We start from the raw sequence: 17605 nt of genomic DNA on the forward strand, positions 1-17605 counted from the left end.
TAGGGAGCAGCGGAGCAGGCCTGTGCTAGGGAGCAGCGGAGCAGGCGTGTGCTGGGGAGCAGGCGTGTGCTAGGGAGCAGGCGTGTGCTAGGGAGCAGGCGTGTGCTAGGGAGCAGGCGTGTGCTAGGGAGCAGGTGTGTGCTAGGGAGCAGGTGTGTGCTAGGGAGCAGGTGTGTGCTAGGGAGCAGCGGAGCAGGTGTGTGCTAGGGAGCAGCGGAGCAGGCGTGTGCTAGGGAGCAGCGGAGCAGGCGTGTGCTGGGGAGCAGGTGTGTGCTAGGGAGCAGGTGTGTGCTAGGGAGCAGGTGTGTGCTAGGGAGCAGGTGTGTGCTAAGGAGCAGGTGTGTGCTAGGGAGCAGCGGAGCAGGTGTGTGCTAGGGAGCAGCGGAGCAGGCGTGTGCTAGGGAGCAGCGGAGCAGGCGTGTGCTAGGGAGCAGCGGAGCAGGCGTGTGCTAGGGAGCAGCGGAGCAGGCGTGTGCTAGGGAGCAGCGGAGCAGGCGTGTGCTAGGGAGCAGCGGAGCAGGCGTGTGCTAGGGAGCAGGTGTGTGCTAGGGAGCAGGCGTGTGCTAGGGAGCAGGTGTGTGCTAGGGAGCAGCGGAGCAGGCGTGTGCTAGAGAGCAGCGGAGCAGGCGTGTGCTAGGGAGCAGCGGAGCAGGCGTGTGCTAGGGAGCAGCGGAGCAGGCGTGTGCTAGGGAGCAGAGGTGTGCTAGGGATCAGCGGAGCAGGCGTGTGCTGGGGAGCAGGTGTGTGCCGGGGAGCAGGCATGTGCCGGGGAGCAGGCATGTGCCGGGGAGCAGAGGAGCAGAGGAGCAGGCGTGTGCTAGGGAGCAGAGGAGCAGGCGTGTGCTAGGGAGCAGCGGAGCAGGCGTGTGCTGGGGAGCAGGTGTTTACCGGGGAGCAGGCGTGTGCCGGGAAGCAGGCGCGTGCCGGGGAGCAGAGGAGCAGGCGTGTGCCAGGGAGCAGAGGAGCAGGCGTTTGCCAGGGAGCAGAGGAGCAGGCGTCTGCCAGGGAGCAGAGGAGCAGGCGTCTGCCAGGGAGCAGAGGAGCAGGCGTCTGCCAGGGAGCAGAGGAGCAGGCGTCTGCCAGGGAGCAGAGGAGCAGGCGTGTGGTGCTGGGGAACAGGCATGTGCAAGGGAGCAGGTGTGTGCTGGGGAGCAGGTGTGTGCTGGGGAGCAGGCGTGTACCGGGGAGCAGGCGAGTACCGGGGAGCAGGCGTGTACCGGGGAGCAGGTGTGTGCTAGGGAGCAGGGGACCAGGCGTGTGCTGGGGGGCCTGGGGGAGGCGTGTGCTGGGGAGCCTGGGGGAGGCGTGTACCGGGGAGCAGGCGTGTGCTAGGGAGCTGAGGAGCAGGCGTGTCCTCTGGAGCAGGCGTGTGCAGGGCAGCAGGCGTGTGCTAGGGAGCAGGTGTGTGCTAGGGAGCAGGTGTGTACTAGGGAGCAGGGGGGCAGGCGTGTGCTGGGGAGCAGGGGGGCAGGCGTGTGCTGGGGAGCAGGCGTGTGCCGGGGAGCAGGTGTATGCTAGGGAGCAGATGAGTAGGCGTGTGTAGGGAGCAGGCGTGTGCTGGGGAGCAAGTGTGTACCGGGGAGCAGGCGTGTGCTAGGGAGCAGGGAAGGAGGTGTATGCTAGGGAGTAATGGGGAGCAGGCGTGTGCTGAGGAGCAGGGGGCTAGCTTGTACCGGGGAGCAGGTGTGTGCTAGGGAGCGGGGGACCAGGAGTGTGCTGGGGAGCAGGCGTGTGCTGGGGAGCAGGCGTGTGCTGCGGAGCAGGTGTGTGCAGGCGTCTACTGTTCTTATATGACATTCAGCTCACACACTTATCACAACCTACATCAAGCCGGCGCTTTAAAAACAAATATGTGTGCAGTCAAGATTAAAAGGTGTGATTTCTGTCTGGAATGTTTCCACAAACACCGAAGATCAAACACAGTGACAGCGTGCCTGCCGAGAGCCATGCTGCGCCTTGCACACGTCTACCTGAAGAGCTGTCACTCAAGGAGTGAACTCCGTCGAGGGTCGGGGACCTCTTCGGTGCGCACATGTCTCCTTGAAAAGTGGTCACTCAAGGAATGAGCTCCGTGGGGGGGGGGGGGGGGGGGGGGGGGGGGGAGGGGGGGACCTCTTCGGTTCGCATGCGTCTCCTTGAAAAGCGGTCACTCAAGGAGTGAGCACTGTGGAGGGTCGGGGGCCTCTTAGGTGCGTACGTGTCTCCTTGGAGAGCTGTAGGAGCTGTCACTCAAGGAGTGAGCTCTGTGGAGGGTAGGGTACCTCTTCAGTGCGCATGTGTCTCCTTGGAGAGCTTGAAGAGCTGTCACTCAAGGAGTGAGCTCCGTGGACGGTCGGGGGCCTCTTCGGTGCGTACGTGTCTCCTTGGAGAGCTTGAAGAGCTGTCACTCAAGAAGTGAGCTCCGTGGAGGTCCGGGGACCTCTTCGGTGTGCACGCATCTCCTTGAAGCGCTGTCACTCAAGGATTGAGCTCCGTGGAGGGTCGGGGCCTCTTTGGTGCGCACGCGTCTCCTTCAAAAGCTGTCACTCAAGTAGGGAGCTCTGTGGAGGGTCCGAGACCTCTTCGGTGCGCACATGTCTCCTTGAAGAGCTGTCCCTCAAGGAGTGAGCTCCGAGGAGGGTCGGGGGCCTCTTCGGTGTGCACGCATCTCCTTTAAGGGCTTGAAGCACTGTCACTCAAGGAGTGAGCTCCGTGGAGGGTCGGGGACCTATTCGGTGCGCACAAGTCTACTTGAAGAGCTGTCACTCAAGGAGTGAGCTCCGTGGAGGGTGAGGCATTTGTTCCAATTATCTCCGAACTCTCCGAGCACACGGAACGTCATTGTCACAGACCGGGGGCTTCCTCCTTTTATGCTGCCCTCTCCCTCTACCCCGAGAACCTTCTGTTTGTCTCTTCGGCTGTTTGTTTATACCCCAGGCATTATAAAAAAAAAAAACTCGAGTCTCGGCACGTAACATGAATTACCGCACCGTTCCTTTTATGAGTCTGTCTCCGTTGCAGGGTTTGGGCCCCTGTCGCCATTAACCCCCGCCCCAGCCCTTTCAATAAGTTGCAATTCGCGATTTGATTTTTTCAAAGACTTCGTGTTTGTTTATCAGCTTAATGCGAAAACAGGCTGAATGGGAGGTAGTGTTAACAGATTACAAAACACAACTTATTTTGTGTTATGTGTTTTGAGTGGAGGGAGGGAATCCCCTGTCATCTCCCGGAACCGCTGCGCCTATGAGCTCTGTGCCTGGCCGGAGTAGTTAATAAATCACGCCTCCACTGATAAGGAAGTTAGTTACTACAGCCCTAAAGCAGGACATGTTGTCCGTAGGGGCTGTCTAAAAAGTAGACAGGGTGGCAACTGAAAACACACCTTTCCATTGGGAAGCCAGCGTTTACCCTAAACGCTGACGCTACCCAATGGAAAGGAGGCTTACAGTTCCCTTTTTCTAACAATATCTCTCAATATCTCCCACAGGGTGTGGCAGCTTTGCTGCTCCGCCCACGCGAGACCTATAAATGACTGCCTGACTGCAACTTCGGCATGGCAATATGGGTGAAGTTTATTATGTGAACAACATCACTGCTTTGTTGAGTTAGAGGAGCATTTCACTGACATTGTCGAAGTTGCCCCATGACAGAATTCCAGCCGAACTAAAACTCATTTACCTCCTGAGAAGGATGGTGTCCAGCTCTACACCAAAACAGGCTCTCAGATGAAACATTCCCCAGCTAACTGGGGTGTTAGATCACCCTGCAGGGATTCGGGCAGATTCACCCACCCTAGGCCCACTACGATATAGAGTGCCAGGTGGGAGTACCAATATAATTGTACTTTTATGTAAGCATTTCATCTATGTAACAACACAACGGTAAAATTGTTATTTTTTCTTACAATTCTTGTGATACTGATTACTTTGTTTAGTTTCCTTCTATTGATTATTGCAGCACCTGTATTTTACCCAAGAATCTTATTTTTCACTAAATATTGAAATGCCAATTTGAGTATTTCATGTGTCTCCCTTTGAGCATGCATGAGTTATCAAATTAAAGGGTTCTAAATCTGTTTCTTGGGGAGTCAGGGTTGTCATGTTCTGAGGTTGCACATACCACCTGTTACCTTGCCAGGTTAAAGGTACAGATGGTGCACAGTGAGCTAGCCAGCAGTCAGGCGAACACAGCCTGACTCAGTCTTGCATAGTTTTGACATTTATATTGTCCAAACAAACGCACAGTTTTACTAAGAAACTATGAACCGTACAACACAAGAAGGTAGTGTACGGCGGGTTGTTACAGAGAGCTTAAAGGTCACTTATAAGCAACACTGATGTTATGGCAGCAAGAAATACCATCTTGATGGTAAGAAGCTGCAAAGGACAGCTGCGGAAGCAGCTCAATGGGAGTACACATCAAAATGTGACAAGTTAAGGTCCCACTGGAAAATGGAAAAAGGAAGGAGAAAATACACGTTGGTAGGCCTTTCAAACAATGCATCACAACAGGTAATTTAGATAAGGATGGCTGATCAAGCAATCCCAAAAATCCAGAAAAACACAAACAAACAACAAAACGTCAGATAACTTTGACTGACGGGGTCAGTCTGCTGTGTGCAGAACCAAGTCAAAAACCTGTCCTAAAGACAGGTGTATATTGTCTTTGTCGAGGGATGCTTGGCTGCCAAGATGACATCAACCGCCTCCAGAGCAAGGTCCAAGGGCTTTAGGTGTCGATACTCAATCTCCAACCATGAAAGTGAAGATTGCAAAATAGCAGGTGCATAACCCTGCCCTATTGCTGCAATACCACATGGTTCCATAAGGGAAGCCTGATCAGATGACAGATGTTCATAACTAGGAGCTCTGAATAACATACTCTTCATGCAGTCTGGGGCCACTAGAATTACCTGGGTCAGGTCAGTCCTGATCTTTTTCAGAACTCGGGCAAGCGAGATATCAGAAGAAAGGCATACAAGAATGCCAAGTTCTACTCTAGGCAGAAGGCATCTCCTTGTGAGAGATGACTTGGAAACTCCAACTTGCAGAACTGTTCACATTGCGCATTCTGGGTGGTGTCGAACAGATCGAGCCAAGAATCTCCCTAAGTGAAGACGACTTACAACATCTAAATTTGCGATTGCTGCTCGTGATAGTTAGGCGTCAAAGGCTGAAATCTCTTGATAGTCCAGCCAATTTCAGAGGTGCAGTTCCTCTTGTTACAGGGTCCATGATCCCATACCGCTATGCTTTTTGCTATACCACATGCCAGTGGTGTTGTCCTTAAGCACCTATACCAGCCTTACTTTGATGGATGGAAATATAAATATAAACACATAAAACGGCTCCAGAAAGTTGATATGGAGCCAAGATTCGGCCGGAGACCAGAGGCTTCTGATCCCCCGCCTCTCCAGATAGCTGCCCCAAACGGAAGTGACACATTGCTCACCAGTGTCAGCTATGGGCGTAGTAGGATCAGGGGTCCGCCACTCAAGCAATCACTGTCCAGCAAGCACCATTGCAAGCTTTTCGCAGGAAACTCTGAAATCTGGACGTGGGTACCATTGTTTTCGGCCCACTGAGTCTTCAGACCCCATTACAGAGCCTTCATATGCCAAATGGCGTGCACAACCAGCAGCATGCATGAGGTCATCAGTTCCAGCAGCTTCAGAGTTGACCTAACTTAAATCTAGCCTGGAGGCTGAAAAATAGGGATCATAGCCTGAATGTCCTTGAGTCTTCTTTCTGGGAGAAAAACAAAAAAACATATTGTGTCCAGAATGGCTCCAAGGAGGAGGAGCGTGTGAAGAGCCCAGTGAAGGGATTGGCTTTGTACTGTAAAATATAACACTCAAGTAATCTCCCGATTCCATCAGTTTGCTAAAAAGAGATTATTTTCTTGTGGCCACTTTGGTGGAAATCAAATGTTAAGTAAATGGATTTTGCTGCAGAGCTGTGACATTACAAAAGGAATACTTTCAGAGCCCTGGTACGGTTTGACTTTCTAGGTAGAGGAAGTGGGCTCTTACCATATCTCCAGATTGAGGCGAGGCAATTGAGATATCTGATTGTCCACTTCCTTCATCTGCATCCTTGAAAGGAAAAACAAAACATTATTATATTTAAATCTGTGGATTGTGTCAGTACAACATGTTAGCTAAAAAAAGTAACATTACAACTTAATAACAAACTGACAAAATATTAAACCTGTATCTGCTTTTCCTAAATACAGTAAACATAAAAAAGAAACAGGAGAAAAAAGCCAACTGTAAGAACTGTCTTGGTGAACTCGGTTCTACTGTCAAAACAAGGGAAAAGGTAAACTTCAAAGCGGTCTACCCTCAGAACCTGCTCTTCATTACATAAAATCTCAGCCTCTATAAATCATTGTCAAAAAGCTGCAAAGCTCAAAGTCTTGGAAGATACATACTTAAAATCCCATGCTTGGACAAATATACAATCACTGGTCTGACTGACTGACACTGGTCACCAGATCCGGTAAGACTTTCTCTGGATGCGGTGATCATGAGTTAATTTCTCAAGTTCCTATTGTGCACCAGGATCCTTGTCAATTCAATTTAAATAAGCTTTATTCGATATCCCATTATGAATCATAAAAAGATACAAAAATATAGCAGTAGATGAGTTAAAACCTAAAAACAGTGTAAAAGCAGGTAGATAATAACAGACAAAAGCGATTTACGTTTGACGATAAAATATCCACAGCAGCTTCCTCTGCCTAATGACAGCCCATAAGAACCGAGATAATACAGCACATGAATACAGATTTGGGAGAAATTGCAAATAGGTAAAAGATGGTCTACATTGCTCAAAACTAAGCAGTTTTAACAGGGGCTTGATAAAACAATTCCTCAGATCTGAATAGTACTCACAACAAGCATTTACAATGCAATGGTTTTGCCTTTGTTAAAGTTAGAGCTATTGGCATTGCTCTTGACATTATTTTTATTTATGTTTTTTTTTTTAACATAAATGGCATTGTCATTTACAATAGCAAATTCAACCACTCATCTAACCCATCTGAACACCCAGCCACTGATCCACCCGCTCATCTATCTACGCATGCGCTTGCCAATCTCTTCATTCACCCACCCAGCTGCCCACTTGTCCATTCCGGTACCCACTCATCTATCAAAGCAGGCGCCCGCCGACCTCATCATACATCCGCTCCCTCGTCCCTCCCTCCAGCTGCCCACCTACTCATCCATCCACTCATCCTTCCACCTATTCATCCATCCGCTCACACATCCATCCGCCCACTCAGCTCCATAACACCACTTCACCTTACACCACTTCACCTTACACCACTTCACCTTACACCACTTCACCTTACACCACTTCACCTTACACCACTTCACCTTACACCACTTCACCTTACACCACTTCACCTTACACCACTTCACCTTACACCACTCCACTCCACATTACAACACTCCAACTTACAACACTCCAACTTACAACACTCCACCTTACAACACTCCACCTTACAACACTCCACCTTACAACACTCCACCTTACAACACTCCACCTTACAACACTCCACCTTACAACACTCCACCTTACAACACTCCACCTCACAACACTCCACCTTACAACACTCCACCTTACAACACTCCACCTTACAGAAGGTACTCTGGTGTACAACATGGCTAAAACATATTGGCAAACCTAATGGCTCTTGCACATGCGAAAACTTCTGGCTTTGCCAATGCTTGTTTTAATGCACATCAACCGGGTGGAGACAGTGGCAGGGTCTCCATACCGCTTGTTGGCTCAAAACTTGCTCGTAGTGATTTAATGTGAAGTCATAGCGAAAAGCGGAATTTTATGTGCTTTTAAAACTTGACTGTGATTTATATTTTGTGATTTTAAAAAAACTTGATAGAAAGTCCGCATTGCCTCACAACCTCACCGCATCACGCATCAGTCTCAGGGCACTCTCCTCTTCGTATCAGAAGCGCTAGTAACCGCCTCCCACCTCCCGTACTTGCAAGGGGGTGGCAGGCTTTGACAACACTTCCGGTCCCACTAGGAGCGGTTAGCGCTCTAGTGGTTGCATGCAGGGCTATTTAGCCCTCGCACCTTCCTGAGCGCGCAGCGATCGCGCGCAGCCCCGCCGAAGACCCGCCAAAGAGCTGCCCGTCTGCGCCCGTCCGCGACAGGACGGGGCACAGGGGCCCACTACTCTACCCTTCACAACATGGACAAGTCTACGACCGCCCCCATTATAAGGTATTCTGCGCACGCCCTTCTTGCCCTACAACCTCTGGACACACACAGATGTACCAACAGACTGTCAGCTTGCCCCGAAGGGCCTTTTTCATGCTTAAAATGTGGTTTTCAAGCTACTCACTGTAATATTATAGTTGGGAACCCTAATAATGATAAAGTCACTCTGGCTGGAAAAGCTTTTTACTTAATGTGAGGTCCCTCCCAAACCATCATATGCAACTTTGGGACTCTATACACAGTATTAAGCCTGAGATCTGCTTCATAACTGAAACATGGCTCAAACCCCACACTATTCCAACTATGACCTTGGGAATACCTATGGGGTATAAAATTCTCCGCCAAGATCGACTGGAGAAAGTAGGAGGCGGGATCGCCATTGTTTATAAAGATAGCTTGAATATTAGGGTTCTAGAACAAGCAATGCTACCCACTATGGAAATAATTATTTTTCATCTAAAAGTCAGCCCTAAGGTTCCCTGGAAAGGAGCACTAGTGTATCGCCCGCCCGGACCTAACGCTGGGTTTTCCCCAGCTTTGACTGAACTTCTATCCCCCCACATGAAAACGAATGAAAATTTTATCTTACTAGGAGACTTTAATTTTCATACTGATGTTGCAGACCATCCTGACACTATTGCACTTCTGACAGATCTTGCCCTATTGGGCCTTCATCTCCGTAATAATGGCCCCACTCATACAGGTGGCCATACTCTGGACTTAATTTTTACCACCCTTCCTAATGTCTACTGCCACCCCCCTAAATACATCTATTGGTCGGACCACAAAATGTTAGATTTTTCCTTCCTCCATTTACCCGAACCTATCAATCGTTCCATCACGCAAACCATCAAACGCAGACCATGGCACAAAGTCACTCCAGATAGGTTCACTCAAGTCTGGAAACAGCCAGTCTTTACAAGTTTGGATGACATTGAGACAGCTCTCTCAAAATTTGACTCCTCACTGATGGAAGCCATTAACATTCTGGCTCCTCAGAAAGTAGTCAAGCAACCTACCATAGCTAAAAGGGAAGCATGGTACACTGAGGCCCTCAAAATAGAAAAACAGGGGTGCAGGAAATTGGAGAAACTATGGAGACGGTCACATAATGGGGAAGATAAAGATCGATACTTTTTTTTAAGGGTGAAAAAAATAAAAAACTTTATTTTTTCAGCAGAATAAACAATACTTCCCCCCCCCAACATTGGCATCAAGGTATAGAAAAAACATGTGTACGCAGTTCACACCCCCAGCACGGCTTCAACAGTTGCAGATAAAACAGGAGATGCAAGAATCAGATCCACGGGATACAGTGCAAGTACAGAGAAACTGACATAAGGAACATGTGCGTAGTCATCAGGGTAGTACCCCAGCCCCTACTCACCCTCCCCATCCCCCGCCACCCCTTCCTCAGGTTCGGATTCCTCGGACGAGAACAATGCAGCACTAGTAGCATCAGAGTCGCTGGCAGTCGACCCCCCCGCACACATCATACGCCATGCAAGCAAGTCTTCCTGTAGCCGCTCATCCCTACGCGTATGTTGCATGTGCGTTTCTTCAGCCAATGTCCATTCCCCCACATCCCGAAGCCATAATGTCATATCTGGCGCCCTTTGTCCCATCCAGGTTATAGCCACCCGCCGTCTAGCCAGCACTAAGAGCAGCTGCAGCATTTTATATGATAGGTTCCTCTGCTTAGGTTTGGGGACTAGGGCTAACAAGCAATGGATCGGGGACAGGTCAAGGCGCAGTCCCGTGACTCTCCGGATGTAGGCTACCACAACCCTCCAGAAGTCCCCGACTAGTGGGCACTCCCAAGCTAAATGGAGAAATCCGGCTCCTACTGAACCACACCGAGGACAGGCATCCGATTTGTCCGGCGCAGAGCAACTGGGGTTACGTAAGTGCGGTGCATGAAATTAAAATGGATTAATTTAAAACGTGCGTTACACGAAACCTTCTTGGTGAGCGTCCCAATCCGCCCCCGCTGTCCCGGGTCCAAGGCAACCCCTAAGTCTGCCTCCCACGCCGCCCAGGACGGAGACACCGGAGGCGCCGAGTCGCTTCTCATCGCTGTATATAAAAGCGTTATCAATCGCCGTCCCGCGCCGCACGATAGCACGATATTCAAAGTATGGGACACCTGGGGTGCCTCAGGGAACTGTGGCCACGTCGCTCTCGCCATGTCCCGCAGGCCTCCATAGTGAAGGTATTGGCCCCCAGTAAGACTGAAGGCCTCGATGGCTCTCTCCAGGGTCACAAAGGACTCGTCCGGGTATAAGTCTGCCAATGTGTCGCAGCCACCCTCACGCCATTCCCGAAACGACATGTGCTCCTCCATTATAGTGACTGGTGCCAATAACCATATCGGCAGCTCCCTATGAAAAGGGGCCCGTCTCAGCACTCTCTCCACCACCCGCTGCCAGATCCCCGCAGTATGCCGAACAATGTACGGCAGGTTGCCATCCGCTCCTCTGCCACGCATCAGAGCCAATTGCAACGCCCTCTCATCTGCGCTACCAGCCAAGAGTCGCAATTCCCAATTGTCCGCGCCCGCGAACCAGCGCGCAGCCGGTATAAGTTGGGCCGCGTAATAGTAGAGATCAAAGCGTGGGGACTCCAAGCCCCCCTCCTCCCAGCGTCTGACCATCGTACGCAGCGCAACTCTGCTGCGTCTGCCTGCCCAGAGCAGGGAGGTAAGCATCGTATGAAGCTTGTTGAAAATTCGAGGAGGAAGAGGACAGAGGGTATTCTGTAGGATATACAATATTCTAGGCAGCATCACCATCTTTGAGACGGCCAATCGTCCCATGAGTGAGAGTGGCAGCGTATTCCAAAAGGATACAGATTGTTGTATTGAACTGAGCACACGGTCGGCGTTGCGGGCCAGCAATTGTTCATCAGAGACAGCCACCTGAATGCCCAAATAGCGGAAGGCCTCCATCTCCCACCGCAGCCCCAGGGGCGGGAAACCCACACGAGGGTCTTCACCGCATCCCGCAAGGGGAAAGATCAGGGATTTCTCAGGATTAAGACGCAGCCCCGAAGCTGCACCAAAGCGATCCAAGTGGTGTAACAGGATCGGCAGCGACTCCCGCGGGGAGGTCAGGTAGAACAACGCATCGTCCGCATAAAGCGAAACCAGGTGTACCACATCCCCCACTCGTATTCCCCAGGGCGCCATCTCCGTGCGCAGTGTCACTGCAAGGGGCTCAATCGCCAGAGCGAACAGGAGCGGTGACAGGGGACACCCCTGACGGGTGCCCCTGCTCAACCGCCACTCCTCCGAGCGGGCCGCTCCGAGCCTGACCCTGGCCGTAGGCGCACTGTAAAGGATACAAATCCATTTGCAGAAAAGGGGTCCCATCCCCGCTAACCGAAGCACCTCCAATAGGTACCCCCAGCTAACTGTATCGAAGGCTTTAGCCAGGTCTATCGAGACCAGGACCTGAGGACCCTCCCTATCGCGCACCTCATGTAGAATGTGGTTCAGACGCCGAAGATTCATGGCGGTGTTGCGGCCCGGAATGAACCCGCACTGATCATGGTGAACCAGGTGCGTCATATGTGGGGCCAGCCGGGTGGCCAAAATCTTAGTAAGAATTTTGGCGTCGGTATTGATTAAAGTGATCGGCCGGTAGGCCGCAGGATCACAGTCATCCCCACCCAGTTTCAGGAGCATGCAGACCTCACCCTGCTGCATGGTGGGCGGGAGCGCGGCTCGCACCATTGCTTCATGGTAAACCTGCAAGAGATGGGGCGCGAGGGTATCAACAAACGCCTGGTAAAACTCTGGGGGAAAACCGTCCCCTCCCGGCGACTTAGCCTTCGGCAGGGCGGCCACCGCCACCTTGACCTCTTGGAGCGTCACTGGAGTATCCATGTCCTCAGCATCCTCTTTAGAGAGGGTCTGAAGGGGCAAATCCCGGAGGTATGTCTGATAGGACGCCTCTGTCACCAGGGGGTCAGCAGTATAGACCTTCTGCAGATGTGTGCGGAGCACCGCAAGAAGGTCCCGTTCCGAGTGCACTAGGACCCCAGCGGGATTTCTCAACGCAACAATCCGCGCACGGGCCGATTCCCTTCGGAGAATCCAGGCCAGCAATCGGCCCGACTTGTCCCCCTCACGGTGAAGGCGTTGGCGATAACGACCGAGAGTGAATCTATCTAGCCGGTCTAGGATATCATGGACGCCTTCTCGGGCTGTCCGCTCAGAGTCCCCGTTCGACCCATCCGGGTCCGGTAAGGACTGATAGTTGCTGAGGCGCTCCTCAGCACTCGCGAGGTCACGGAGCAGCTGTTTGCGAACTCCATATGTCAGCCCCATGCAAGCGCCCCGCACGACTGCCTTAAGGGCATCCCATTTGGTCGCAAAAGGGATATCACCCACTTCCCAGTTCAGGTCCAGATAAGTACGCAGGGACGTCTCCACATGTTCCCGTCCCACCGGATCCTGCAGAAGATCCCCTGGCATCCGCCAGGTCCGTGGGCGGGAGGAGCGGTCCACCCACTGTACCGTGCACGTCACGGGCGAATGGTCGGACAAGAACCGGGCCTGATGTGTGACCGATAAAACAAGGGATGCGCCAATGTTGGCCGCGAGGACCCTGTCGAGCCTGCTATGTGTGTTATGTGTGGGGGTATAGCAAGTGTAAAGCTTCAGGCCCGGATTGCCGAGTCGCCAGACATCCACAGCACCCAGATTCTCCATTACCTCCCGGAGCCGTGCCGTCATCCGAGGTTTTGTACCCGCCCGGGGGGGATGCCTGTCCAGCAGTGGATCCAGTACACAATTAAAATCTCCAAACCAGAGGAGGGGGGCATCCAGGTCCGTCGCTATAAGCTCCTGCAGGCCAGTAAAGAAACTCGGGTCATCTATGTTAGGTGCATAAGAGTTCACCAGCAGGAAGTCCCTCCCATCCAGTTTCACACGTATAAGAACATATCTGCCCTCTACATCAGCCTCAACGTACTGGACCGCTAGGGGTACCCCCGGAGCCACCCAGATCAGGACCCCCCGAGCATAGGTAGAGAAGGAGGAATGGAACACCTGACCCCTCCATTTCCTTGCCAATTTAAGAGCACCCTCCTCATTCAAATGCGTTTCCTGTAGGCACGCCACTGACACTCCATGCCGACGAAGGAAGGATAGCACCCTATACCGCTTGGAGCAAGTACCCAGGCCACGCACGTTCCAAGTTAAAAATTTGAATCCCATAAGCGTTGGTCTTGCCCATCCGGGCACCCAAGTTTAACTTCTGCAAACAGCCTCCTAGGGGCACGAACAGTAGTACACACCATGCCAAAAACAAATACCCCCCACAACTCCCCCCAACCCCACAGTACCCGCAACCACCCAACCCCAAAAACACCCCCCCCCCTCCCCCGCTCATAAGGAGGAATGACTCAACCGGAAAACACACCATCCCGGTCATCCCATACCAGCGCCATTCAAAAACAATGGGACCCAACACCCCATCAGAACCAGTCCCCCCCCCCCCCCCACCCGCGAGCAAAAGGACAGCAACAACCAAAAACGCTACCCTGCCCTTCCCCTGCCAGTGCCAGGACGTGCACAGCCACCCCATACACCACACGCACCCCACACTCACACACAACCAAACAAAACCACCCACCTTCCCCCCCAACTCCCCGAGGACCAAATGTTCCAGGACAGTCTCTGGGAATGTTCATGAAAGTCAATTCCAATGCTGGGCGACGGTACGCCATAAACTCTTGGACCTCGCACCACAACGCCTCGGCCAACATGGTGTCCATCGTCTGTTCAGCCCACCAACCAGGGCTCCCAGGACCAGGCAGAGACAGCACCGGGCAGGCATAAACCGGGAGAGGCGACCCACCCAACCTCCGAGGGCAACAACATTTTAACAAGACAGTACCTCATATCAGAGTTCACTCAGGCCGTGTGTCGGAGAGGGCGGTTTCCGGTATCACCGGGGGCGCAGAGTGTATCTCCAGCAAGGTTTCCTGCAAGGTATCTGGGACCAGGATCGCACCAGGTGCAGGGGCCTCAGGTGACTCCGGATCGGCCCCCGCCGTTGATGGTCTCACGTGGAGCGCCCCATCCTCGCCTACAGTAATCCGGGGCTCGGGAGAACCCCGGGATCCAGACCTGCGCCTCCCTCTGCCTCGTCGACGTCTCTGGGGCCGGGTCCCCCAGGTCTCGCGGGGGCCACCCCGTTCACCAGGAGGTAGGTCGTCTCCCCGTATCTCGAGCCACTCCCACACTTCCGCCGGGGACTCAAAGAAGTGAGCGCGCCCTTGGGAGAGCACCTTGAGTTTGGCCGGGTACAGGAGCATGTATTGTAGCTTCATGTCCCGAAGTTTCTGCTTGACGCCCAGGTAGGACTTCCGTTGCTCCTGCACCTGCTGAGTATAGTCGGGGTAGATGGAAACACGACTATTTTCAATGGTGATGGACTCCATTTCTCTCGCGGCCCGTAGAATACAATCACGATCTTTATAATTTAGAATCTTTGCAATGATGGCTCTAGGTGACTCGCCCGGGCGTGGAGGGGGAACCAGGGCCCTGTGTGCCCTCTCAATAACAAAGACACTGGACAGTCCGGTCGGGCATAGCTGGGTACGGATCCACGTCTCCAAGAAGCGTTCAGCGTTGCCCGCCTCAAGGCGCTCCGGCACGCCTAGGACCCTGATGTTGCTCCGACGGGCCCTGCCTTCCGCATCCTCCGCTCTCCTCTCCAGTGCACGGGTAGTGGACGTCAGGTGCGCGACCGATTTCTGCAGGGAGGCCACTTCAGTTTGCAATTGGGCAATATTGCCCTCCGCGTCTGAGACCTTGTCTGCCACCTTACGGAGGTCCGTCCGGAGGAGATTTACGTCTATCGACACCGTCTCGATCTGCCTCTCCAAGGCAGAATGGGATCCCTGGATCGCCTTCAGGATCTCTGCCCGGGAAGGTTCATGCGGTCCATCGCCCCCATCGTCCGGTCCCGTCTGCCGCGTGATCCTCTGCGATGGCAGTCTTGGGGTGGTATACTGCACGATGGTGTTGGGTTGGGAGGATTTCGCATTCCTATCCTTGCGGGTCGTCATCCTGGGGGGCAGATCGGGAGCCCCCACGGGGCGCCTCAGCTAGGATTCACCCGGTCCCACCGGGTAGGCACAGATCCCAACAGCAGGGCGAAGGCGGGAGGACCGGCGGAGAGGACAATTCAGCAGGGCGTACCGGGCAATCCGATCGAGAGCAGCCAACCAATCAGTTCCCCCGCCAACCAGTGCACCCGGGACGAGCCCCCTCACCATCCAGGAGCAACAGAACAATCTTCAAGCCTCTAGGGGCAAGGCGCAACGTGGGCCGGGGGTATCACAGTCCGTATCCCGCTGCTGCGTAGGAAGGAGGCCGCCCCGGCTCCCAGGCAATGCCGTGTATACCAGGGGGGCTCCAAGCCGCCCACGTCCCCCGGAGCCCAACCCCTCAGGCCGCCGCAGGTCCCAGCGCCACCACAGGCTCCACGTGGAAGGGTCGCCGTAGTTCACTGTCCCGGGGAAGGGACGGAGGCCGCAATCCCCACAGCTGCAGAGAAACCAGGAGGGGCAGCCTGTGCAGGCCGCACCGGGACTCAGTGCGGGGACGGGCTCCAAAGGCCGACAGTTCCGGCAAGATCAGTGATAAGCCCTCGGTGGCCGCACCGCCTCAGCCCTCCAACAGTCCTGCACAGCCCCAGGGACCAGGGAAGCACTCACCCGGGCTGCGCTCCACAGCCGGGAGCTCCGGCACAGTAGAGGATCGGAGGGGGGAGGGGCGGGTGCTGCAACCCCTCACACGGGTCAGCGGGGATCACCGGACCCCAGATCAGCCCTCCACTAGTCGCCCTGGACGCTCGCCACCATCTCCAGCAATCGAGGGGACAGCAGCGGACGCGGTCAGCCCCGGAGCAGGGAAACGCCTTCCCCGAGCGGGCCGCACGCACCGCTAGTCTCACACGCAGGCCCAGTCCGCGGACTCGCGTAGAACCAGGCGGAGCCCTCAGAGCGCCGCTTCGATCTCCGGCGGTGTTTGCCAGGGCACCGGAGGCTCTCTCGGCAATGTGGGGGTCCCCAACGTGGCAGGAGAGGATCCGGACCGTCAGCTCCCCTTTGGAGGGTCCAGCAAGGATCTGTTAGGCAGGATTAGTGGGTCCTCGGACGGAGCTGGTGAAGCTCACGTCCTGTCGGCCATGCTGCTTGGCCACGCCCCCATAAAGATCGATACTTAACAGCTATGACCACCTACTATAAAAATATAAAAAGAGCAAGGAAAGTCAGTCTTACCTCCCAAATAACAGAGGCAGGTAACTCCACTCGAGAGTTATTTAAAATCATACAGACTTTTACCAACCCTGTAATATGTGAGAGCCCGGATGTTTTTACTCAAGATCTCTGCAATAACATCTCCCAGTTCTTCGAAGAAAAAATCGAGGGGATATATAAGAAAATTACGAAAGTCACAGGTCCTTCGGAGACTATGGCCCCTGAGACTCTCCCCTCAACGACCCCTGACAAAACGCTCCATGCAATCCCAGAAGTTACTTTAAAAGACCTGACCACCCTTATTGGCAATATGAAGACTGGTTCCCCCACTGATCTGATCCCTGCAAAAATGATCTCCCCCTTGGTGGAATCATTAGGCCCCACTATTCAGAAGCTTATGAATCTTTCCTATGCCGAGGGACAACTTCCACAACCTTGGAAAGAAGCGGTAGTGAACCCTATACGGAAAAACACCACCCTTCCCTGGTCAGCACTTTCCAACCTTCGCCCTATTTCCCTTCTCCCTTTTATTAGCAAGCTGGCTGAGAAACACGCTAATACCATCATCTCCAAATTTATCGAGGCGACAGGGGGCCTGGACCAATCACAATCAGGGCTCAGGCCCAACCACAGCACTGAATCGGCCCTCCTATCTGTGACTGATAAGATCAAAATGTCACAGGACAGAGGAGGGTCCATGATATTAGTGTTGTTGGACCGGTCTGCGGCCTTTGATACCGTGTCTCACAACATCCTTCTCAGCCGCTTGCAGGGAGTAGGGATCGGAGGCTCAGCACTATCTTGGCTGGAGAGCTTCCTTTCCGGGAGATCGCAATCTGTCAGCCTGGGCCCCTATCGTTCCACCTCGAAGGCGCTCACAAAGGGGGTGCCACAAGGCTCATGTCTCAGCCCTACATTGTTCAATGTATATGTGGCCCCCCTTGCTGAGATTGTGCGGAAGTATGGGTTCATACCGGTTTTCCTACGCTGACGACACCCAGCTCCTCTACCCTTTCAGCTCCCTTGGTCCTATAGTCAAGGAAAATTTTGCTGAGGGTATGAGGGCAGTGTCACATTGGATGGCCGCAAATTGCCTC

At 53.5% G+C, this 17605-nt stretch overlaps 1 protein-coding gene across 2 annotated transcripts in view; it reads right to left on the reverse strand.

The window, feature by feature from the left end:
- Positions 1 to 17605, reverse strand: part of LOC147722941 (uncharacterized) — a 796795-nt gene that overhangs the window by 575925 nt on the left and 203265 nt on the right. The window contains exon 5 of one of the 2 annotated variants that reach the window (XM_086965341.1): positions 6011 to 6073. The exons of the other annotated variant lie outside the window; for it this stretch is intronic. Coding sequence (XP_086821467.1) covers positions 6011 to 6073 — 63 coding nt within the window. The remainder of the gene's footprint in view (positions 1 to 6010; positions 6074 to 17605) is intronic. 2 annotated transcript variants of the gene reach the window in all.

Source organism: Lissotriton vulgaris, chromosome 4_1 (assembly GCF_964263255.1).
Source record: "Lissotriton vulgaris chromosome 4_1, aLisVul1.2, whole genome shotgun sequence".
Taxonomy (NCBI): domain Eukaryota; kingdom Metazoa; phylum Chordata; class Amphibia; order Caudata; family Salamandridae; genus Lissotriton; species Lissotriton vulgaris.